The sequence below is a fragment of the Rattus norvegicus genome, chromosome 3 (genome assembly GCF_021556685.1).
Source record: "Rattus norvegicus strain SHRSP/BbbUtx chromosome 3, alternate assembly SHRSP_T2T, whole genome shotgun sequence".
Classification (NCBI taxonomy): domain Eukaryota; kingdom Metazoa; phylum Chordata; class Mammalia; order Rodentia; family Muridae; genus Rattus; species Rattus norvegicus.
The window spans coordinates 17,630,785-17,656,199 of record NC_141536.1 but is presented as its reverse complement, the minus strand read 5'-3'; the positions used below and the strand labels follow the sequence as shown (position 1 = coordinate 17,656,199).

Here is a 25,415-nt window from a genome sequence, read left to right as displayed (position 1 = left end):
TATGTGATAAGCACCACGACCAAAAGCAACTGGGAAGGGAAAGGGTTTATTTTACCTTAAGATTCTCAGCATGACTGAGGAGTCAGGGCAGAATCTCAGGGGAGGAAGCTGGAGGCAGGAGCTGGCTCAGAGGCCATGGAGGCATGCTGCTGTGGCTTGCTCTCCACGGTTTGCTCAGCCTGCCTTCTGAGTTTCCTACCTAGCCTTCAGGGTCTCTGAAATGCCACCTCAGTGATACCATGAGTTGGAAGTTGGGATGTGCAGAATAGCAGGCAGGGCAGAGTGAGCCGTTAAGATCCACTCAGTTTTTTTTTTTTTTTTTTTTGGCCAGGCCTGGTCCTTAGGCGTCTGATGTGGTAATGTCAGGCCCCATTTCCTTGTGAGGTATGTGGGCCAGACAGAGGAGCCCTGGCTCCAGAGTAGATGCTTATCTGTGAGCCAGAGGCGCAATTGCAATCTCAAAGAGCCGGCAAGTCTTGAGGAACAATGTCTCCTCAGACAGAGTGCCTTAAGGGATCAAAATGTTATGACAAAACTTCCTAATATAGGAACAGCAACATGCAGGTGTATACCGTGAATCTTCCCTCTCTTTGGCCATTAGACTTGTCTGTGACTCTCCCCACTAATGCTGGAGTTCTGGTACTCTCCCTCCACCCCTCAACAGGTGAATATGTCCTCTGAACTCAGACCCAGTTCTTCTCTACCCCAAAGGCTCTGGTTTTTCCCAATCTCCCCTAAGGCCTCTGAGAGCTCCCTGCATCCTGTCTTAAAGCCTTAGCCCACAGTGACACACCTAATCCAAGAAAGCCACACCTCCTCCAACAAGGCCTAACACCTCCTAACAGTGCTACTCCCTGGGCCGAGCATATACAAACCTATCACATTCCACTCCCTGGCCCCCATAGGCTTGTTCAAACACTGCGGGGGCCATACCTAGCCATAGAATAATGCAAAATACATTTAGTCCAACTTCCAATGTCCCCATAGTCTATAAGCAGTCTCAACGGTGTTAAAAGTCCCAAGTTCAAAATCTCTTCTGAAATTCATCCAATCAATCTCCTGGGCTGGTTCCACTCCCTGTTAGCAGCTTTCGTCAGCAAGCATCCTATGGCTCTGGCATCTTGGGGTCTCCAAGTCAACTTCAGCTTCACAGTTTCTTGGTCCAATGTCTGGATCCATACCTGATCTTCTGGGCTCCTCCAAAGGACTTTCATCACTTCTCCAGCTCTGCCCTCCATAGCACTCTAGGCTCCGGTTGATCCACTCCACTGCTGCTGCTGTTCTTAGGGATCCTCCCATGGTACTAGGAAGTAAATGTGAGCCGTCATAGAAGAGTGGATCTTCCTTCTCCCAATGACCTTATGTAGGCCTCCAGCAGAAGATGTAGCTCAGATTAAAGGTGTGTACCACCACGCCTGGATCTAAAACTTGCTCTGTTCCAGGTTGACTATGAACTCAAGAGATATACTTACCCCAGTCTCCTGGAATTAAAGGCCTGTACCGCCTTGCCTGGACCTAAGATTATCATGGTTACTATGCCTCAAGATCTCCACGTCAAGGTCTCCATGTCAAGATCCAAGTCAGAAACAAGTCTTCTATCCTCAAGATCTGGATCACAGGTGTGCCCCTCCATTTCTGGGTTGTAGTTCATTCTAGATGTAGTCAGGTTGGCAACCAGGAATAGCTATGGCAAGCCCGGGTTGGATGCTGCTCCCCCGAGGCTCTAGCCCCTGTATTATCGCCATCTCCAACGTGCAACTCTTCTGCCCATTCTGTATCTTGCCTTTTCCAGTCGCCACCCTGAAGTGCTTCTCAGTCTGTTATCCCCTTCCCTTTCTTTCACAATCTTATACAGCATTTAAAAAAATACCCGAATGCTTCCTTCTGAGTTCCAGTTGTTTGCTGGCTTGTGGGGCTATGGTGGGGTAACCAGGTCAGGCTGAAAGGTAGGCTTAGGCTTAGATCATAAGGAGTCATTAGAGCAAGTCCTCAGCACTCCAGCAGCAACAGAGTCAGCGAATGGGAAGCCTTCCCTTAGCCTCAAGGTAACTAGAATTCTCCAGACCGTCTTAATGGCTACCTCCTCCCTTTCTGATGCCCACGTGGTTGGGGCTCAGCGCCCTTCTCAGAACATGAAGCCTCCTTAACTGTGCTGGCCTAATTGGCCATGACTAGTTTGTGTACTTGTGGAGTGGGGGAGAGGGGGAGACACATGTCCCAGCTCTAATGGATTACGCACGAACGTATCCTGTCAGGGTGTGGGCAGATGTCTTTCACGATCTGTATTGCATCAAATATTTAGGTGCACCAGTGTCTTGCCTGCATGTATGCATATGTACCACTTGTAGACACATGTGAGGCCGGAAGAGGGAGGACATCAGATCCCATGATACGGGGAGTTAGAGACAGCTGTGAGCTGCAGCGTGGATGCTGGGAACTGAAAGCTGCAGGTGTTCCATTGAGCTGTTTAAACCAGGAAGCTGTTTCTCCAGCCCCAGAAGCCATCTCTCGGTCCAGATTTAATTTATTTAACTGATCCCCCCCCCCCTTCTTTTCTCCCTGCCTCTACAGGAGAAAATAATGAATGTCAAGGGGAAAATAATCCTGTCGGTGCTGATGGTCTCAACCGTGCTTGTCGTGTTTTGGGAATATGTCAACAGGTAATTATGAAGCCAGAGGCTTCTTAGAGGCTGCTTTCATTCCACGCGGCTGGTTCCAACTGAGCGACCAAGCAGGCCATAAACAGGATTCCACTCTTCCTGTGTTCCTGAGCCTGGGATGGTCATTAAAACCACAGACCGTCCAGGTCACTTCTGCCTAAGTAGCGATCCTCCTTCTTGCTGTGCTTCTTGGACCTCGAATTTCTGAGGCTAGACCCAGAGAGAAAGCGCCCTAAGTCAAAAACTACAATCTCAAGTGATTTGTGTAAGCAGATCCCAGAGAATTCAGGCCATGTATGGAATCCTTGTGCTTGGAAAGCCGAGGCAGGAGGATTATACAAATGTAAGAGCAAGCTGGTCTACATAGTGACTCCCAGGCCAGCCCTGGAGACCCTGGCTCTAAAAACAAAGGGGCTGGAGAGATGGCTCAGCAGCTAAGAGCATTGGCTGCTCTTTCAGAGAAGCTGGGTTTGATTCCCAGCATCCCCTGTGCACGGTGACCCACAAACACCGGTAACTCCAGTGTCATGGGTTCTACACTGTTTTCTGGCCTCCGTGGATACCAGAAGCACAAATGGAGTTTGTGTATCCATACACACAGGCAAAACACACATACTCATAAAATTGGAAAATAAACAAATAAAATTCAGGTAGGAATTCCACAAGAAACCAGCTCTGAGTCCTGCAGTCCTAAAATACTTGTAGGATTAAAGGGACCATCCAAGTTGCTGGGTTTTGCTGCAAAAATACCAAGTTTTACCAGTGATTCATTTGTGCCTGGCTAAAACACTCTTTTCTCCCTCCCTTCTCCTCTTGGCTTTGGAAAGCAGGGTGAATGAAATGTTTCTCAGTTGTCAATTGAGTCTGTGAGTCAAAATCTACGTGCTGCCTGTGTTTCTGGAAGCTGTGGTGTCTGTGGCCTCCGGGGGAGATACGTCTTCACCGGAAAGTCCCTGCAGGCTCTTAGGAAGGAACGCTGCTTGAGCTCCATTCCGCTTCAACAAGTCCAGAGCTCACTGTAGGAGTTTTCTCAGAAGAGCACTGTTTTCACAATGAATGCTCAGTGGCCCCAGAGTTCTTTGATCTGGATGGTCATCTGATCTGTCTCTTTTTGCATTTTAAAATCAGATATGAGCCAGCAGACCTCTCTTGGCTACAGAAAAAGGAAACTGAATCTTTAGGTCCAGGAGTAGGAGGGGCAACCTTCCAGTCAGAATGCAGAAGAGATTGAGTTTCAAGGTGGGGCAAACACATAACTGCTTCTGGGACGTTCTGTTGTTTTCATTCTGAGTAGCTACTTTTGAGAAAGGGCCTGACCAGGTAGGGTGTGACCAACTTAAAGGTCTGGAGAGTAGGCCATTTGAATTGAGGGAGGTAGTGCAAGTAAGATGATTCACTAGTTGGATGTGGCAACCCTCAGGCCCTTGGGCTGAAGACCATCTTGGCTGGACCATAAAATCAGACTGCCTGCTTGGTCCTGGGTTCCCATTCACTGCCTGTGTGACCTTGGGCAAATTACTCAGCTACTCTGTTCTTCAGGTTCCTATTTTTAAAAAAGGGGTGAGGGGGGCTGGGGAGATAGCTCAGTGGTTAAGAGTATTGACTGCTCCTCCAGAGGTCCTGAGTTCAATTCCCAGCAACCACATGGTGGCTCACAACCATCTGTTATGGGGTCTGATGCCCTCTTCTGGTGTGTCTGAAGACAGCTGCAGTGTAATCATATGCATACAATACATGTATCTTTAAAAAAATGTTTTTAAAAAAATGGGGATAATATCCCAGTATGGTGGATGAGACCCGCAAACCCCACACTTGAGTGACTGAGTCAGGAGGATCACTCTGAGTTAAAGCCAATCTGGGTTACATAGAAAGGTTAAGGCCAGCCTGAACTGCAGAATGAGAAGCTATGTTTAAAAAAAGAAACAAACAAATAATCAAAGAGACTACCTGGCTTGGAAGGAGATTCATAGACACCTACAAAGCATGTCCTATGGACAAGGCGCCACGCTGGGATCAGATCAGGGAAGGTACAAAAGAGGTGGTTCTTTAAGCTGTGCCTTGGAGGATTCGTGCTTGCTAAAGTGTTAGTTTAGCCTGAATGTTATTGGCAGATTCTGGGAGAGGATGGTAAAATTTAGAAGGAAGGCTGTTAAAGACAAGTTGGTAACCATTAACTACAAAATAGTGCCCCAATGCCGGGCAGTGTTCTGAATGTTCTTTCCCCGTCTCCTCATGGTTGCCACCTTTTCTCAGGGTATCCCCCTTTCTTCTCATTGCCTCCCCCTTCCCATTGACTCCTCAGCATTGTTCTATGGCAAGATGTGGAGTTAAAGCCACAGGCTCAGATTCTGAACCTCATTAGCAGAATGACTTTGAGACGATTCATGGTTCGCCCTGCTCTTCAGAGGAGGCTGGGGACAGAAGTGGTGTGAGGATTCCCAAAGCCACTGTATGTCGACTTCCTGGACCAGTGCATTAAAACATTTATTTACGGGTTAGGGTCATTAGGGCTTGATCCTGGAGTGTGGGTCTTGGGGTAAAGCTGGAGGAGGTAAGAGGACAGGAAGGTGAATGCTTGCTCCCTAGGAGGAGGTTTGAGCTCTGGCATTGGGAGGAAGAGAGGAGAGGCCAAAGAATCCTGGTAGAATCTGAAACAACTATTACTATGGGATGAACAAAGTCAGGTGTAGGGCTTGGGCACCGTGCCTCTGCCAGAGCCAAATTATTCAGTATAGCACTAAGTCCTGTCTTTTTGAGACATTTCTCAGTATGTAGCCCTCATTGGTCGTTGCTATGCAGAGCAGAGAGGCCTCAAACTTGTGGCCTCTGCCGCTAAGGCTGGAATTAGAAGCACCAAGCCACCACACACATTCCCCAGAAGCCTCTCTGGTTAGCACTGTCAAGAGCCATGGCTGCCTTGACCACTGCCCCACTTCCTAACGGTTCTCCACACCAACTCTTAACACCCATTGCTACTCTCCAGCAACACTCCCTTTCTAACAGTTCTTCCTAGGCAAATCCCCCCTGCAGGTCGGATTATGTTGCTGTATATTGCCTTCTCTGTTACATTGTATATTTCAAGGCTAAGGACCTGTCTGCCCTGACCTGCAGTAAGTCCCAGCACTGGGTGTGTAGGACATGCCCAGCAAGTCTTACAGAGTGACTGACTGACAAGGGCTAGTGCCCTAAAATAGTCCTTGTCGCTGGCCTGGCCTTCTGGGTGCGGTTAAAGCAACACCCCTGGGGGCTGCTCAGCAGAAGGGAATTTGAGCTGAATGTGGCCGGCTGTTTCCTGTGGAGAAGATAAATCCTCAGTGTGAGAGGGCTGGCTATGGTGCCTCAACCTTCCCCGCCTTCCGCACTGCCCAGCATCTGGGACTGTGGTGGAAGAGGTCCTTCCTATTGTAACAAACAGCTGGGTGACTTTAAAAGAGAGAACAAGGGGGGGGGGGGGAGAAAAATCCCTCAAACAAAAAACAAGAATTGAGAATGTTTCGATGCCCACTTCAGTTCCTCAGTGATGCTTGTGGAAATCACCTGAGAACTCAGTGCTTAAGGAAGACCACTGCAGTGGAACCTTTCTGTGAATTAAAAGTATATGACATGTTCATGTTTCTTATTTGCCTGTAGTCCAGAAGGCTCTTTCTTGTGGATATATTACACAAAGTAAGTGTTCTGAATTCTATGTATCTATCGGATGTCTTGATCACGTGATCTTTTAGCCCCTATAGGTGATTCTCCCTCTGTAAGCCAGCCAGTGTGGTACTCAGACCACAGTATAGGGAGAAGGAGAGAGGCCAGGACAGGGAGGAGGATCCCTAAAGCCCTGGAGTCAGGGCTGTACTCTGCCAGTCCCCAAACTGGTCTTTATAGAATAGTGACGAGTTTTGCCCTCAGTTCTGATCAGAGGATTCTCCTCAAATCATGTCATGGGGATCATTTTTGGTTGACCTAGGAAAAGAACCCAGGGAACTGGACGCTGTAGCATTTACCTGCCGTGCTGGTGCGAGGCACTGAGGGAGGAGTTAGGTCAAGCTCCAGTTTCTTATTTTTGGCACGGTGGCCAGGAAGCTCAGGAAACTATTGGTAAAGGCTTCCACCACACTTAGCCTTCACTTGAGTGTAATTCATTCCCTGGTGTTTACACCTGGTGTGTCCTCAGCTGCCGAGAGATCTTGGCCACACACTCAAACCCACTGAGCCCTCCCTTCAGCTGTGTAGGGAGTACAGATGTGACACTTTCATTGGGGATCTCCAAGGTCATGTGAAAATATATACTGGAGAACCAAATAAATTGGTGGCGTTTCCATGCTGTATGTGTGTGGCATGCGCGCGCATGTGAACGGGCGTTTACAGATGTGCTTGCCTATGCATGTACCTGTGTGGGCCAGAGGGCAACTTTTAATATTCTATTCTTCTGTTCCTCTGGTTTGGAGACAAAGTCTGTTACTGAACAGGGTAGTGTTTGTGGCTACACTAGCTGGCCAGCCACCCACCTCATCCCCACTATGTGCCAGGGTTCTAGACTTGCACTGCTCACTTTGACCCTCGTCTGAATGCTGGGGATTTGAACTTGGGTCCTCATGCTTTTGAAACAAGCACTTTATCTACTGCGAAATCTTCCTAGCCACTAATATTTCTTTTCTTATTAAAATTGTGTGTGTGTGTGTGTGTGTGTGTGCGCGCGCGCACGCAGATCAGAGGATAACTTGCTTATTTCCTTCTACTCATGGGTCCACGAATTGAACTCGGGTCCTCAGACTTGGTGGCAAGTATCTTTTTACCCCCCGAGACATTTTGCTGGCCTTTTTCTATTTCCTATGATTATCTTTTATTCTTGTGTTCTTTCCCGATTATTATAAGCATGCCTTGGATTCATTAACTATCTCACACATTTCCAGAGGCAGGTGAAGTCTTGAGTAGGGTTTCTTGGCCAGGCGTGGTAGAGTGTGCCAAGCGGGAGGACGACTGAGTTAGTAAACTCGAGACTAGCCTGAGCTACATACCAGGACCCCATCTTCTAACAGGGTCCCTAATGCTGCAGGCCTGTTCACAGTTACCTTGTCACCTCATTCGACCAGAGACACCTGAAAGGAGAGACGTTAACCATGAGAGAATGCGCAAACCGTCTCCAGTCGGGGCTAAGACGGATTGTAACTCATTTTCTAACTTTTACTTTGGCAATCTTCGGGCTTCCTGAAGCCACCATTGATTGGGCCATTGGGAACTTTTCTCTGACTGACCTCTGTAATACATGCACGTCCGCACGCATGCACCCATGCAGTCTTTCTTGGGAAGGTGCTTTTGTTGTTTTAATATTACCCCTCATTACAGCCCTCTACCGTTCACCAGGCTCCTACATGTTTGCTGTCTCAGTGGTCTTTACACATCCCTTCGTGGAAGGATTACCATTGGTTAACCTTTTCAGAAGAGAAGGTTGTAGTTTAGACAGTGTGCCTGTGTGCCATGGTCATTCTATTAGCAGGAGGAGCTCTGGGCCACAAGTGCCTGTGTCTGCAGGGTCTCCGCCGTTTTGATTTCCCTGCCCCTTATCCTTTATGGATGCCAGGGATGAGCAGAGTGCTGAGGGCTGCCCGGAAGGGCACTCCTGAAGGCCCTTAGGCCCGTCCTCTGCCTTGTAGCTCAGCTGCCTTTTGCGGTCTCCTTTTTTCCCTGAGCTGCAGCTTCAAGTTCACTTTTACTAGTGATACCTGACTCTTAAAATTTCACCCCCGTGTAACTGGGACTGCCTCAGTTTTTAGATGTGCTTATCTTATTATTCATTTCGTAGAATTCCAGAGGTTGGTGAGAGCAGGCGCCAGAAGGTCTGGTGGTTCTCAAGCTGGTTTAACAATGGGTAAGGGATTGGGATGGGTCCCTAAGTCCCTGAAACCCGCAGAGGACCCATGGCCTCCTCCCTCCCTCCCTCTGGCAATAAAGGAGTCTCTTCATTCCCACTGTTGTCGCTAGCTTCTGTTGTTATTGTGTGCGTGGTGTGTGTTTGTGTGTATAATGTGCGTATGACTGTAGGTGCACGTGTACCATAGCACACATACGAGGTCAGAAGACAGCTTTTGGAAGGTAATTCTGTCCTTCCAGCGTGGGTTCCACTGTGTGTGATCGTCAATCTCAGATGATCAGGCTTTTCATGACGAGCAAGTTCACCAGATGAGCCATCTCACCAGTTCAGAGGACTGAACTTACAAGAGGAATTCTCTCTTTCCCTTGCTCTCTTCCCTCCTTCTCCCCATTCCTGTCTGCCTTCCTCTCTTCTTCCTCTACCCTTTTCTTTTTCCAGTTAAGGGTGAAGTTCAGGCTGAAGTGGAAATTTTAGACTAGACACAGAACCAATATTCCCTGCAGTACCGTTCTGAAAACTCTCCCCTACTTCTGAAATAACCAAGGGTTACACGGTCATTGGAACCTAAACCCCTACTAACCTGCGTGGTGGCCAGAGAAGTCTGTAGGCATCAAGGGTCAGCGGCATGCGTCCTCCAGCCCACCCAGTGCTGTGTGTGATCCCTTCTGTCCCTGAGACATGAGTCATGCAAGAGTCCCCCCTGCACAGCCACCTGTCCTTACCAACTTTGTCTTCCCTTTGTCCACAGGACCCACAGTTATCAAGAAGAGGACATAGAGAGAGCGAGAGAAAAGGGGAGAAATGGAGACAGCATTGTAGAGCCTCAGCTCTGGGACTGGTTCAATCCAAAGTAAGGACAGAGACTAAGCACACTGAAGGAGCTTGCAGGAGATGGGGTGGACTGCTGAGGGGGGTGCTCAGGGGCTGCTGAGGGGGGTGCTGAGGGGGATGCTGAGGGAGTTCTGAGGGGGATGCTGAGGGGGTTCTGAGGGGGGTGCTCAGGGACTGCTGAGGAGGGTGCTGAGGGGCTGCTGAGGGGGTACTGAGGGGGATGCTGAGGGGGTTTCTGAGGGGGGTGCCCAGGGGCTGCTGAGGGTGATGCTGAGGGAGTTCTGAAGGGGGTGCTCAGGGGCTGCTGAGGGGGTGCTGAGGGTGTTCTGAGGGGGGTGCTCAGGGGCTGCTGAGGGGGCTGCTGAGGTGCTGCTGAGGGGGTTGCTCAGGGGCTGCTGAGGGGGCTGCTGAGGTGCTGCTGAGGGGGTTGCTCAGGGGCTGCTGAGGGGGTGCTGAAGGGGGTATGAAGGGGTGCTGAGGGGGTTGCTCAGGGGCTGCTGAGGGGGGTGCTGAAGGGGGTATGAAGGGGTGCTGACGGGGGGTGCTGAGGGGGCGCTGAAGGGGGTGCTGAGGGAGGTGCTGAAGGGGGTGCTGAGGGGATGTGAGGGGGTGCTCAGGGACTGCTGAGGGGGTGCTGAGGGATGCTGAAGGGACTGCTGAGGGGGGTGCTGATGGGCTGCTGAAGGGGGTATGAAGGGGTGCTGAAGGGGATGCTGGTGGGAGGGTGCAGACCTTCCTCAGTGGGTTTGTTTAAGAAACTGGTGCTTTGAGCCAGACTGAGCTCTGTAGTAATTGCAACAGGAAATGGCCAGCGGTGGGTGAAACCTAAACACTGGGTGAAAAGAGCTTTCCAGGCTGTACAGGGTGCTGCTGTGGAAATGACAAGGTCTGGAGTGAGAACACTCTCTAGAGGCATTAAGACATATCCGTGAGGTAGGAATTATGAGCCAGGAGATCATGGGGCTAGGGATTCACTCCTCACACAAGCAGACAACACGTTTATCAGAAACTCGCACACGTTAGCCGGTGTTTCTCAAACTGAAGCTCACTTACCCACTCACGTTCTTAGAAACCAGCCCACGCTTTGAGCCTAAATGGGCTTTTAAAACAAACAAGGGACCGTGAAGTTGGCACAGTGTGTAAATAAAGTGCTTGCCGTGCTAGTGAGAAGCCATGTGAAGCCAGGCTCGGGGCCTGTATGTGTGATGCCTGAGAACGAAGGTGGAAACACAGACAAGAGAGCCCCCGGAAGGTCATGGGTCAGCCGGGCTGGTTTAGGAAGTAGAACAAGAAATGCTGCCTTAAATATGGTGGGAAGTGAGGACTGTCACCTGTGGTTGTCCTCTGACCTCTACGTGTGTGCTGTGGAATCTGCATGCCCACACGCTACATGCACATAACACACACATGTCCACATAGCCCTGGAGTATAATAGACCATCAAAGTGCATCCCCTCAGGACTAAGGGGATTAATTTAATTAATAAGTAGAATTTTGTTTCTGTGTATATATACGTGTATACTATATATCTAATATCTATAATACATACTATAAACTATTATATACTATACTGTATATATTATACTATATATATACATATATATCTATACCATGTACTACAAAGTATAGTATTCATATACTATAAACTATTTCTTCTCTTGATTACTACCAAGTCTGTAGTTCTTGCCAGAAATTATGACTGTGGTAGGCACTGTGTTGGGGACAGAAGGGTACATTTAAGAAGCTCCTGATCTCAGAGCTGGGGCTACAGAGCTTAGTAGCAGACATATGTGCTGAGCATGCATGCCAGCCTGGGTTTATCCCAAGGACTAATACAGAAAGAAGACAAGGAGGAAGGGAAGAAGGTGGGGGGGTGGGCAGGAAGTAGGGAGCGGGTAGAGGAAGCAGGGCAGGGGGGACTTCACAGTCCTAGGGGGCAGTAGATGTGAAACTCGTGTACTTGCTGCCATTATTAAGGTCATGTGATCAGCTGACTGGAAAGGCGTGAGCAGAGCTGCCTAGGGTGAGTGTGAGCCCTGGGAGACTTTGTGACTTGTGGTTTTGCTAGGAAGTGGACACTAGGAACTGCCACAGGCTTAGGACCTTAGAGGTGGTGGCACTGTGTTGCGTAGGTGTTAGGGGGCTTCTGGGTGAAAGGCCTCAGTGGCTCATGACGATGCCCTGCAGATAGAGGATGAGGTGTCATCAGCCCGAGGGTGGCAGGGAGAGCTGTAGTCATAGATGAGGCTGTCAGGGTTGAGAAACAGGACCGGATGTGCTCTGTCTCAGCACTGCAGGAGCTAGCGGAGGAAGAGACCCCTCTAGGGGTGCAGGCACAGCTGTTGAGGAAGGAGAGAACAGTGCCTTGTTCTCTGCGAGGGATCTCAGGCTCTGGCAAGCCCATTGAGTTCTCAGGACAGGAGATTCATGCCAGTGTACAAGACTGAAAATTCCATCCTGCCTGTCTTGTTCAGTAGGCGGGGCCTGGGGTGGTTGCCTGGGAGACACTGTGGGTATAAAAAGTTGGGAACATTGCAGCTCTGCTAAGTATCTTAGATGGGGATGAGGTCTAGGGAGTAGATAGCTAGGGATGGCTGCTATGGAGAATGAGGTCCAAGAGCTAACCAGCCAGAGGTGGTGGCTGTGAAGATGAAGTTCAGAGAGTAGACAGCTAAAGATGGCTGCTGTGGAGATGACATTTCCAGGGGCTAGACAACTAGAGATGGTCACTATGGAGATGAGGCTTAGAGTCTAGACAGCCATGGGGATGTGGTCTCTCCCCCCCCCCCCGCCCCTGGCTTAGACAGCTCAAGATGTTCACTGGGCACCTTTTTGAAGAGGTTGGGACGGTTTCACTGTGACATTTGCACTGTGAATTACTGTGGGCAGAGGGGAAAGACAGGCCATGGCTGCCTCATGCCCCACTTAGCTCCACTTTGAAATGAACGGAAAGTGAATGTGTAGTGAATATTGCTTTGGGGGCTGTGGAAATATTGTCAGTCAATTACGTGCCACCTCGAAAGCATGAGAACCCAAGTTTGACCCCGGGATGCATTTAAAAACAAGCAAACAAAACAAAACAACAACAGCAGAACCACCAAAATCCAGGTGTAGTGGCATTCGCTTGTAATATCACACTGGAATGTGGGGACAGGTGGATTAGCATGGCCCTGGTCAGCCACTTTATCCTAAGTTCTGAGTTTTAAGTAAGCCAGGAGAAATTCTGTCTTTAAAACACACACACACACACACACACACACACACACACACACACACACACACACGGCACCAGAGGAACAACAACCAAAATTATTCTCTGGTCTCCACATTGGGCCCACATACCTATACAATTGCACACAAGTATTTGTTTGGATAGCCATCCTCACATTAAATGAACCAAAATCTATTTCTTGAATAGGTGAATGACGAGATGAAAGAATGAATCAGTAAATAGATGTTTTGTGCATATCAGTGTATCCTCTTCTGTAATGTACCATTGACCCGGCATGGTGCAGGGAACGTAGATTTCCATGTCGTGACCTCTGTTTTCTATCTTCCACTTCCTCTTTGCTATTCTCCCTTTTTTTTATTTTTTCCTTTTTTTAAGATTTATTAATTTTATGCATGTGAGTACACTGTCGCTGTCTTCAGACGTACCAGAAGGGGGCATCAGATCCCATTATAGATGGCTGTGAGCCACCATGGGGTTGCTGGGAATTGAACTCAGGACCTCTGGAAGAGCAGTCAGTGCTCTTAACCGCTGAGCCATCTCTCCAGTCCCCATTCTCCATTCTTCCTGTCACAGGAGATTTAGGCATCTACATATCGAATCCTCTTCGGTGAGCTCTGTATCCCGTGTCACATCCATCCACGGCAGGCTCTCACAGCTGTGTCTTTAGCCCAGGTGGCTCTGAGCCCTAACTCGCACGGACCTGCTCTCTGCCATCCCTCTTTTCCCACCTCACTGGACACACATGGACTTCTCAGTCCCACCCACCCTCTTCTTTCTCATTTCCCACCTCGGTCAATAGCTCAGTCCGAGCCTAGGAGACTTTTCCCATTGTCCGCCAACAGTATAATTCTATTATCAATGCTCTCTCCCAGATCCTTTCCACGTCCTCGCTCTACTCCACAGCCACCTCCCCTGTTTGTGCCGCCACCGGCTCTCCCCTGGGATTCTGCAGCTTGAGTCGTGTGTGTTCCACATCTTTCCTCAGTCTACTCTGCGGCTCATAAGAGTTTTAAATATCGATTTATTGATTTGCCTGTGACAAGGCACTCGTGGATAAGTCAGTGGACAACTTGTGGGAGTTGGCTCTCTCCTTCCACTCTGTGGGTTCCTAGGATCAAATTCCGGTTGTCAGGTCCCACACAAGTGCCTTTGCCTGCTGAGCCTCCTGGCCAGCCTAATACACAGTATTTTAATATTTCCTCTCGATAGCCCTTGGATACCATTAATGTGCATAAAGGCATACAGGTGGGAACAAACTCTGAATCTAGAGACCCAGATGCTTTATTTCAGAAGTTCTGTGGTATTTTTTTTTTCAGAAGCTTTTGCCCTGCTGTGGTTTATCTGGACATGCTGAAGTCACACAGTGTTGAGTGCCCCATGCAGGGAGGTCATTTGAGTGGCTCATGGCACCATTTCCTACCTCTCTTTAGAACCTTATCATGGCAATCTTGGCTCAGGCTATTGACAGTATCACAGTGGCTTCTTTGGGGGGATAGGCTTGTGGGGTTTGGTAACTGAGCTTGCTTCAGACACAGGTTCCCCCTAGAAGCTGGTCTCCCCTCATCCTGTCTCCCACCTGCTCATACCTGCACTTCCAGGCTGTCGTCTGGCTTCTCAGTCTCGGGTCGCCGACATGCTGGGATTGCCAGTGGGAACTGAACGGTTAACTGCCAGGAAATAGAATGCTTCAATTTCTAATTTCGCTTTAATGTTTAATAGCGCCGTTTTGTCTTCCCGCTGAGAGGAGGCTCTCCCTTTCAAGTAGCCAAAGTGGACGCTGGGTTTATATTCAGTTTCCAGCAGACGGGCCCCGAGAGGCCGCACAGTTGAGTGGCGGCTGGCAGGGTTGAGCACCCACTGGGACTGAGGGCTCTCGTGGGGAGAACTGGGTGTCATTTCATGACTTTAAAATTTCCAAATCCTATTTTTAATGATGGTTTTTAACTGCTTTAACTTTCCTCGTAACCCACCACCCACCAGAGGTAGTGGGGAAAAAAGGATAAGCGGAAAGTGGACCTGTTACAAAGGTTCTTTGGAGCAACTCCCATCTGCGTTGTCTGGAAATCGGCAGTTCAGTTCACGGGTCAGCAGGCAGCGGCAGCTCCATCTGCTTGCAAACACCTCACGGATACACCAGCATTCCAGTTCGGTAGAGTTGGGTTAGCAACAGCAGTGACATGACCTAGGAGAGACAGCCAGGACTCAGCCTTGGCTTGAGTCAGCAGGAGGGAACAACAGGAATGCCAGGAGAAGTTCTCTGCTAGGCCTCTCTCAGGGAAGTGAAGATCAGTGAAGACAGGAGACCAACAAGCATTGTACGGCTAGCTGTACCCGCAAGCCAAGCTGTCTCTGTCATGGAGTCCTATTTATACTCACATGTCCTCCACGTGCCTTGCCTTCAGCACGGGTCTTGCCTCAGCACTTGCATCCAGTCAGCCAAGTCCCTGAAAGAGGCATATCACCAGAATTTTGTGGTGCGTTTCTCTCTATCACGTCCTGACAAATGCACCCCAACTATGCAATGTAAGGCAGACCAATACATTCGTGCAGTTATTAAACAATCCTTCATCACATGTCCTTTCGCATGCTTGCCTTAGCAGGACATCCTCTCTCCTGTGTCTGTGTCAGTGAAACGTCCCTTCGGGAGTCTGCCTTAGCTTTTCACACCTGTGTCCACTTCAACAACACGTTCTGTCACATGTTTGCCCCAGCAACACCCAGCAACAACACACAACACACTTTCCAAAGGAACCTCAAGTTTCCATTTCATCATTTCTCTGGGCCAGTGCTTAAACTTTAGTTTGGCTCTTTGTATAAATTAAGTGGACAGTGGCTCAGTCCCCTTCCCCTTCCAGAGTCTCACTTGACTTGACAATGGGTGCTGACACAGGCTGGGGTGGGGCTAAGTGGTGAGGGAAAGGCCTGTACTTAGCTCTTGGTATACAGGACACATTAAATACATGCCTAGTCTTTTCATTAACAACAGCATGACACCGTCTGCTCATTTACAATGGCTCATACCCAGCAACAAGACTGACTTGGTTAGAGCTACTGAGACTTCCTTCCTTGACAGGCAAAGTCAACGAATGGCCCCGCAGATGAGGCTGTGGCATATAAGGGAGATGAGGTTTACAAATGCTGCTTTTGAGAAATAGAATCTGTATGATTATTTTTCCCCCTTTTTGTTTCAAAATCCCATCATTCAATAAAGCCAGCATGGGAAGGGGGTAAATGTTCCACCAGGGCAGAGCTCTGCAGGTGAGTACCACACAGAGCTGGTGGCTCCTGTGAGCTCCTAACACCAGTGACACAAAGCCTGTCACGGTTCGGTGCCAACAAAATGCGACAGTAGCTACTGAATGGACAAAGGCAAAGCCGGGGTTGAGCCAGATGTTATCAGCTGAACGAGTGTCCGTCTTAGGAGTGATGAAAACTGGGGCTCAAAGTACTGGATTCAAGAGAAAGACTCTGGGTTCAAGTCTTAGCTTTGTCCGTTGGTAGCTGTGTGACTTTAGGCCAGATAAGGGCCAGGTCCACACTGCAGACAACAGCGTTGGGAACCAGTGAGGTTTAGGTGTAAATAACAGGCAAAGCTAGGCATGCCCATGGAAATTGTATTCCACCCATCCAGGACTTGGTATCTTTGCGCCTGACTCTGTTTCAGTGTGTTGGAGGTGCACCATGCATCTGTGTCTGGCCCCCGCCTAGACTCCACCCGCACCGTGCTTCCTATCCTTCTTGCGGTCTCTCTGGCCTCCTCTTCCCTGGCCAGTCTCTCGGCACACCTTAGTGTAATGGTTCTGACTCAGTGTTGTGTGCTTCTCACCAGGAACCGCCCGGAGGTTTTGACGGTGACCCCGTGGAAGGCGCCGATTGTGTGGGAAGGCACTTACGACACAGCTCTGTTGGAAAAGTACTATGCCAGACAGAAAATCACTGTGGGGTTGACAGTTTTTGCTGTGGGAAAGTAAGCATCATCGACAAACTCACCCTTGGTTCTGTTTCTTGTTCTACCACCAAAGTATTGGTGAGGGGATCCAGGGCGCCACAGAGGCTGGGATTTGTCAGAGTCACTGGACAGTCCACCTCTGCCTTCATGTTAATGATGGCTGAGGGGGAAAAAAATCAATAGTAGGTGATTGGTTATTTCTCCACAAGTAAATGAGTCAGATTCAAGCCAGTTAGACTATATTAAAGGCAGGTTTATTAGGAAGCTGCTCTCCAGTGAGTTCACTGGCCCCAGGGACTGAGGCCAGAGATGTCACCCTGGGGAGAGAAGTGAGGAGGGAGGAGAGAAAGGGCAGAGAGAAGGAAGGGGGAAGGAGAGAAGGAGGAAGGAGGGAGGGAGGGAGGGAGGGAAGGAGGGAGGGAGGGAGGGAGGGAGGGAGGGAGGGAGGGAGACAGAGGTAGAGAGAGAGAGAGAACAAAAATGTCTGGATTGTATAGGAAAGAGCCTCTGGAGAGAGTTCAGGGTTCAGGTTTGGGGCAGGGTATGTCAGGGACTGGGAGATAATAGGAGAACCTGGAGATCAGGCCTGCTTTGCTGTATAAAATAGGCACCTTTGTGTCTTGTTCCAGGGTTCCAAACCAAACCAATCAGGAGGTAAGTTCCCCAATTCCCACCATACAGTGGAGGGAAACTATCTTCAATGCCCCTGGTCCCCAGAACCAACAGCATCCCTGCCTCCAGGACTTTTCTAGGAAGGCCTCAAATGGCAGTCATTGATTGGCTGAGACGCAATTGCTCCTCCTGTCTTAAAGCCCAGGGTTGAGGACAGGGTGTGCAGAAGACAGTTTTGGTGCATTGGCGCTCTCCTTCCACAGTGTGGGTTCTGGGGATTCAGGTCTGGCAGCCTTACCTATTGAAAATTCTTGCTGGTTTTGTTTCTTTTCTGCCCTCCTGGCCTCTGAGTTGATATTACTTCTGAATAAAACACAAATCAACAGGAAGTTGACTCCCCTGCCGTAGACAAGAGGAGCGGAAGGAGCAGGTTGACCTGACATTGAGCTTTGACAAGACAGGACCTAACAGAAGATGCTATGGTGATGTCCCAGGACCCCCACCCAGGGCCCAGAAATCCTTCTTGTCTTTGGGAAGTTCCAATATGGCCCAGTGTGCTCATTCCCTGAGGCCTCATGCCGTCCTGGTGGAAACCAGTGGCTGTGGAGTTTGGACTTCTCACCACAGGAATTTGTATTGTTTAGGGATTGGAGTCAGGGCTCAACTCAGCAAACCCTGTGGGCACCGAAGCCATAAGACAGCCACATTGCACATTGATTAGATCCCAGAGTTTCCCTGTGCTATCAACTATCCAATCACAACTCTTCAGCAAAACAGAAGACAACACGAGAGCCCCGTGACTCCTCCCACATCCTGGGGAAAGCTGTGCTCTCAGCTCAGCAACTAGGAACCCCAGAGAGAGTGCGTCTGGTCCTTAGGAGTTGGCTGTCTGCTTGATTTTAAGTCTCCACGCCCGGAGCTACGGTAGCGGTAGCGCTTCAGCCTCTTAAACTGCCTGTGAGACGTCACCGTGACACTGCCCTCCCTGCCCTGCTTCTAAGGATGGTTTCCCAAGCTTCAGAGCACACTGGGCTTTCTTAGAGATCAGAGTACAGAGGTCTGTCCTGACCTCTAGCCACAGGGTCCTGTCAGAGGCTCTCCTGTAACATTCAGACGTGTTCACCCAAACTAAAGAACCAGTACTAGAAGCCCTTGAGCTCCCTGACCCAACGATAAAAGCACCACTTATTTCAGTGGCACCGAACGACAAAAGTATTGAGGAAAACAAGACAGCAACAAAAGAAAAAAAAAAGCGCCTGTCGTTGCATTTAGAGGAGCATGGCGATTGGCTACTAGTGCACTCAGCAAGCTGACCTCGGTCCGTGTTCTCTGTGTAAGGTTGGAAAAGGACCCCGTGACTTCTCCCTCACCCTGCAGTCTCATCAGTATGGCTAGAGAAGACAGTCTGTAGCCTGGACTTATAAAAGGCATCGTGTGATGTCATTTGATGGAGTAAACAGGCAAATCGACATGAAATATAAAAATGTGAAAAATTAAAAATAACGCTGACAATACTGAGTGTTGGAAAGCATGTGCCGTGATAGGGATCTTGTTTATTGCAGTTGGGGATACAAAATGGGGCGACCCACTTCAGAAGAAATTTTGGCAGTTGCTTGCATAACAAAACATGTTCCGATCATAACCTGATCAGATTCCTTGACCTTAAACCACGAGAGTTGAAAACATGCCCACACAGAAGCTTACATAGATGGTTTTAGGAACTTTCCTCGTGACTGCTAAAACTTGGGAGCCAACAAGTCAAATGGGAAAGGAAACTGATCAATTCTGACAACAGGATATTTATTATTCCCTGCTATCAAGCCACAGAAAAGAAGGAGGAAGTTTTGGTCACTTGTCACTAAGAGAAGCCAAGCTGGAAAGAGTCCGGTGCTTTCTAGTCTGTCAGCTTGACACAGGCTAGAGTCATCTGAGAGGAAGGATCCTCAACTGTGAAACTGCCTCCATAAAAGGCAAGCCTGTAGGGCACATTCTCAGTGACTGATGGGGAAGGGCCCGTGCCACTGTAGGTGGCCCCATCCCAGGGCTGGTGGCCCCTGGGTTCTATTAGAAAGCAGGCTGAGTAAGCCCAGATGAGCAAACCAGAAAGCAGCACTCCTCTGTGGCCCCTGCGTCAGCTCCTGCCTCCAGGTTCTGTCCTTATCGAGTTCCTTTCCTGACTTCCTTCGAGGATGAACAGTGACGTGGACGTGGAAACCAGTTACCTCTTTCTTTCCCAACTTTCTTTTGGTCTTGGGTTCCTTCAGAGCATCTATCCCCAAGTAAAGACAGAGCCATACTGTCTACCATTCAATTCTGATTCTGATTCTGGAAGAGCCAAACTCTGGTGTCAACGGTTATGAATGGTGCCTGTGAGGAGCTGGGGCTACGGAGCGGCAGAAAAAACATGAGCCTAGAAGATTTTTAAGGCAGTCACACTCTCGGGATACAACAGTGGTGGACATAGCTGACACTGTGGCTTTGCACACTTCCCAGCATGAACCGCAGGATAACTGAAGCACCTTATATTAGTGTGTGTGACAAATGTCACAAACCTGCTACCGGGAGCATGGGTGACTCTGGTAGGGCAGGCTATACAGATGCCAGGCAGGAGTTATGTCCCAATACTTTCAGCTCAGTTTTGTTCCGAATTCAAAATTGTTCTGAAGAATGCTTTTTTTTTTTTTTTTTTTTTGGTTCTTTTTTTTGGAGCTGGGGACCGAACCCAGGGCCTTGCGCTTCCTAGGCAAGCGCTCTACCACTGAGCTAAATCCCCAGCCCCAAGAATGCTATTTTTAAGTTTTATCCAGTTTTAATTTTACATGCTCTGGTATTCTGCCTGCACGTATGTCTGCGTGAGGACATTGGATTCCCCTGGAACAGGAGCTACAGGCAGTAGTGTGCTTCCTGCCATGTAGGTGTGGGTAATTGGGTCCTGGGAACTGATCCCAGGTCCTCTGGAAGAGCAACTATTACTCTTAATTGCCGAGCCATCTCTCCAGCCCTGAAGAATACTATCTGTAAAAAGATGAAAATGATAAACTATAGCCGAACTGTAGTTTGGACAGCAGCTTGGATGGATGGCTGCATCGTGTATGAGACACTCTACATTTAATCCCAGGCACCATAGAAATGGCAGGTGCTGGCACCTGCTTGTAATCCCAGCGGGGCTATGAGAAGTTAAGGGTCATCTGTGACTGCATAGTAAGTTTCAGGGTAGCCTGGTATTCATGGCACCCTGTCCCCAAGGGGAAAAAAATTAAAATAAGGTGTAAGGCCAGATTGTTCTAGTATTTGAAAGGACTTAACATTTTTTTTAAAGATTTATTCATTTATTATATATAAGTACACTGTAGCTGTCTTCAGACACACCAGAAGAGGGCATCAGATCTCTTTACAGATGGTTATGAGCCACCATGTGGTTGCTGGGAATTGAACTCAGGACCTCTGGAAGAGCAGTCGGGGCTCTTAACCATTGAACCATCTCTCCAGCCCAGGACTTAACATTTTTGTCTAGACGATATACAGGCCAATGAGAGGTTTGTAGAATGGCCATGCAATGAGGCATTAGATCTCCGTCCGTATGAACCACTCTGTGTCACAGAGGAGGATGAGACAGTGATGCTGTTTGACCTAACAGACAAGGTTGAGTTTTGAGTGTTCAGAGGACTCTGGGAGTCTTGTGTTTGGCCTGGCAGATACACTGGCCTCTTCTGGGTATTCAAGTGCTAACTCCTTTTCTGACAGCAGGCTTCTAAATCCGAGAACACAAACCTTTCCGCAGAGCAGAGGAGTGAGAACACAGAGCTCTCAGGGCAGCTGGCCTCCAAGAGCAGGAAGGCAGGGCTGTGCATGCCCGGATTCCTTAACAAAGCTGGCAATGAGAGGAATCATTCCAGTTTCCCCAAGGACTGAGTGACCAGGTAGTGACAGTGAGTGACCTGGATGCTCCACTGGCGTGTGGAGAAGCCACCCCCTCCCTCCTAACAATCCAGATCATCTCATGCAATATTAAATATCGTATTATCTGCATAAGTGTAAGAGCATGTGGTTTAATATGGCCCTCTCTGTTTCAGGTACATTGAGCATTACTTAGAAGACTTTCTGGAGTCTGCTAACAAGTACTTCATGGTCGGCCACCGGGTCATATTTTACGTCATGATGGACGACACCTCCAGAATGCCGGCCGTCCATCTGAGTCCTCTGCATTCCTTGCAAGTGTTCGAGATCAGGTCTGAGAAGAGATGGCAGGATATAAGCATGATGCGGATGAAAACCATCGGGGAGCACATCCTGGACCACATCCAGCACGAGGTTGACTTCCTCTTCTGCATGGACGTGGACCAAGTCTTTCAAGACAACTTCGGTGTGGAGACCCTGGGCCAGTTGGTAGCTCAGCTCCAGGCCTGGTGGTACAAGGCCAGCCCTGACGAGTTTACCTATGAGAGGCGGGAACTCTCGGCAGCCTACATTCCATTCGGAGAGGGGGATTTTTACTACCACGCGGCCGTTTTTGGAGGAACGCCCGTTCACATTCTGAACCTCACCAGGGAGTGCTTTAAGGGGATCCTCCAGGACAAGAAACATGACATAGAAGCCCAGTGGCATGACGAGAGCCACCTCAACAAATACTTCCTTTTCAACAAACCCACTAAAATCCTATCCCCGGAGTATTGCTGGGACTATCATATAGGCCTGCCCTCAGATATTAAAAATGTCAAGATAGCTTGGCAGACAAAAGAGTATAATTTGGTGAGAAGCAATGTCTGACTTCAAACGTGATGGAAACCTGACACCATTATTCTGGTGAATCCCTCTAAAAAGCAGTAACACTTGATTTCAACTTTTAAAAAAAGTCCCCAAATCAAAACCCACCACCATGGCATACACGTATGAATTCTCCTTATAACCTTGAGCCTTGTAATATGTGAGAGGGTCTATGGTAAGTAATCAGGTATAAATTCTCAGTGATTCCTTATATATTCCGGGTTTTGGGGGTCATACTAACTAAATAAGCAGGAATGGAAATTAATTTGCATTAGGTAAAGAAGACACAAGAACATTCTGTCCAGTGTGTCAGATAACTCACTATAGGCCAGGGTGTTGAGAGAAGCATTTGGCAGCAGGATGGGTTGGGTCAGAGCTAGGGGGCTCCGTCCCCTTGGTTTCATTGTCTTCCTCCTCTTGGAGATTCTAAAGAAACACAGAGAGGTTTTGCAACCAGAGGACTTCAGGAAGGATACCAATGAGATCGTCAAAGTCTTTAAATCTGACTCTGGCTTCCAGGAGCTGCTGGCAGTCCAGGCCCTGTGGTGCATAATGAAGGCAGAGAGTGCCACTAGGTATCTTGGTGGCACATGTTCAGAGTCCCAGGAACTATGGGGGTGACAACTATGCTCTGGTGGAGGGACATAGGGTATGGTGTTGGTGTAGTTACAAACACAGGCAGGTTTCTCAACAACGACCAACAGCAGGGATCGAACAGAAAGTGCATTTTGTTTTACCCAAATCCTGTTCACATTGTTAGCCTTGTGTGTGGAGTCCTGTGGAGAGGGGAGGAGAGTACCTCAGTGGACTGAGGAGAAGGACCCAGTTTTTATCAGAAGGCAATCTGTCATCATCTGGTCCTACCATCTGCTCTGAACCTCAGAGTTCCTCAGCCCACCATGTTCTAGTATGGAGGACTGACACGGAGCCAGTGACGGAAGACAAAGCCCTCCGTCACATGACCTCATGCCTTGTCTGCACTATGCAAGTATGACAGCCAGACAGATGTACCAGGCAACGTGGTTAACTGACTTCATGGCGATGGGAGATGCAGTCACCACGACCAAGCAGCTGAAGGTTCAGTTCCCTTCTCTGAGAGAAGTGTGAGAGCCTGTCTATGAGTGGTTCTTAACCTGTGGGTCGCGACCCCTTAGGTATGAATGACCCTTTTCACAGGGGTCGCCTACGACCATTGGAAAGCACAGACATTTACATTATGGTTTGTAACAGTAGCAAAATTACAGTTAATGAAGTAGTAACGAACATGATTCTGTGGTTGGGGGTAACCCGTATCGTGAGGTCACAGTATCTGGGAAGCAGAGAACCATTTCTCTATATGGGTATTTAAGCAAATAAGTCGATCTGTATTTCTGTGTACACATATATTTATATTTTGCTTGTCTTCCCGTCTAGGTCATCAGTTTCTACCTTTAAGCCATTTATTTAAAAAGCTATTGCACTGTCTTGGTGAACAGTGTGTGGGGCTTCAATAAAAAAGGGTCTTGTGCGTGTCTACATGGTTCCACCTCTTACTTAAAAAAACAAAAAAGTCGCATATCCCAAGGCAACAAACCCCACAGAATTCCCGAACCAATGGGCGTTGCAAAAGGAAGTGGAGCCTGCACATCTGTTAAGAATTCTGCCTGTCTATCTCTCACCTTGTGCTAGATCCAGTCTAAAGTGGGAGGGTTTAATGGTCCTGAACCAAAGAAATAATCGGTTCTGAAAGTGTAGGGGAGAAGACAGAAGGAATTTGGAGCGAATTGATTTTTCTAAATAAAAATGCATCTACAATTTAAATTCCTAATGAGTAAATTTAGGATTTTATTAAAGGTGATGTTTAGACATTTCTAAAATATACATTCTGGTTTACAATCAAATAAATTATTTTCTCAGTATATTCTGGTCTGGTCCTGTTATGCATTTTCTTCCAAAGGTGTTCAAATGTATCAATTATGGTTGTCTAGGATCATAAAGAATTTTAGGTCGGGGTTGGGGATTTAGCTCAGTGGTAGAGAGCTTGTCTAGCAAGCGTAAGGCCCTGGGTTCGGTCCCCAGCTCCGGAAAAAAAAAGAAAAAAAAAAAAGAAAAAAAAAAAAGATTTTTAGGTACCTTAAATGTTCTTTACAAAGACAAAATTACAAAGAGCAGGCTTAACGGCCACTCCCAAATTGTAGTGCTTGCGTGTGTGCGTGCGTGCGTGTGTGCATGTGCGTGTGTGCGTGTGTGTGTGTGTGTGTGTGTGTGTGTGTGTGTGTGTGTGTGTGTACACGTATGAGATTGCCTGGCAGATCCTGCATGAAGAGAGACAGTATGTGAGAGCACTGTCTGACTGCTCTGCGTCCACCCTGGATATGTGGTTCCCTGTTGTGTGGGCTCTAGGGAATCTGATTTCTATGAAAACGATTGCCGTGTTTGCAGAGGGCTGTCTTGGCTGAGACCGTCAGTACTTTTCATCTCGTGAGAGGGAATGACTGCTTGAGAGATGAGGTGAGCCTAGGCACTTCTATCTTAGGATTTGATTGCTGTGAAGATACACCGTGACCGAGGCACCTCTTAGAGAAGAAAACGTTTAGATGGGACTGGCTTACACTTTCCTGGGTTCAGTCCATTATCCTCATGGAGCAGCATGCCAGCAGACACGGTAACTAGAGGAGCTAGAGTCCTACATCTTGATCTGAAGGCAACCAGGAGGAGACTGCCTTCTGCAGGCAGCCTAGAATAGGGTCTGGACCACACTGCTGAGACCCCCTCCTCCACAGTGACAGACACACTTCCTCCAATAAGGTCACACCCTGTAAGAGTGGCACTTCCAATGGGCCAAGCATACTCTACACAGTACTGCCAAACAGTGAATTTCAGGTGCTTTACCAAAGTCCTGGGACCTTGGGAACTGCTAGCTGAGGGCGGGCTGCTTCAGGATGAAACAGGAGAGAGGGAGGGAAAGCAAGGACATTGAGGGGAACAAGTCTGGAGAGAATCTTGCTTCTAGCCTTACCTAAGGTCTTTGCTGCCTGTGAAACCAGTAATTGAGAGTGCGGCTTCCTTCTGTACGGGAGACATTCTGTTGGATCGCTCTAAGACAGTGAGTTCCTGAAGGTCCAGTCTGCCACGTGCCATGTCTTCTCTGACATCTACCTCACAGGCTCTACCTTACAGGAATCTACTAAAAGAGGGGGGAATGCAGCAACAACTATTCCCATCATGCCTCAGAAGAAATATGTGTGCGTGCGTGTGCACATGCTTGTGTGCGTGCCTGTTTGCCTTTGTGCCTGTCTGTATGCCTGCCTGTGGAAGACAGGGGTTGACACCCGATGACTAACTCAGTTGTTCTCCACCCTATCTTTTGAATGGGGTTTCCTGATTGACTAGACTGGCTGGCACTGAAGATGAGTGGAACTTGCTGATTGGTTACACTGGCTGGCCCTGTAGTTGAGTGGAATTCGTTGATTGGTTAGACTGGGCAGGTCAGGGTCTTCAGTCTCCACCTCACCAACCCTGGAATTCC

The 25,415-nt window shown here is 48.6% G+C and overlaps 1 protein-coding gene across 9 annotated transcripts in view; it reads left to right on the top strand.

Annotated features, from left to right (window-relative positions):
* Window positions 1-23,805, top strand: part of Ggta1 (glycoprotein alpha-galactosyltransferase 1) — a 78,099-nt gene extending 54,294 nt beyond the window's left edge. For 4 of the 9 annotated variants that reach the window (NM_001437132.1, XM_087648605.1, XM_087648594.1 and 1 more), the window contains 5 exon segments: window positions 1,443-1,619; window positions 2,572-2,660; window positions 9,269-9,370; window positions 16,412-16,549; window positions 21,217-23,805. In NM_001437132.1, the coding sequence (NP_001424061.1) occupies window positions 1,527-1,619; window positions 2,572-2,660; window positions 9,269-9,370; window positions 16,412-16,549; window positions 21,217-21,910 (1,116 nt within the window). In that variant the 5' untranslated portion in view covers window positions 1,443-1,526 and the 3' untranslated portion in view covers window positions 21,911-23,805. 9 annotated transcript variants of the gene reach the window in all.
* The last annotated feature ends 1,610 nt before the right edge of the window (window positions 23,806-25,415 follow it).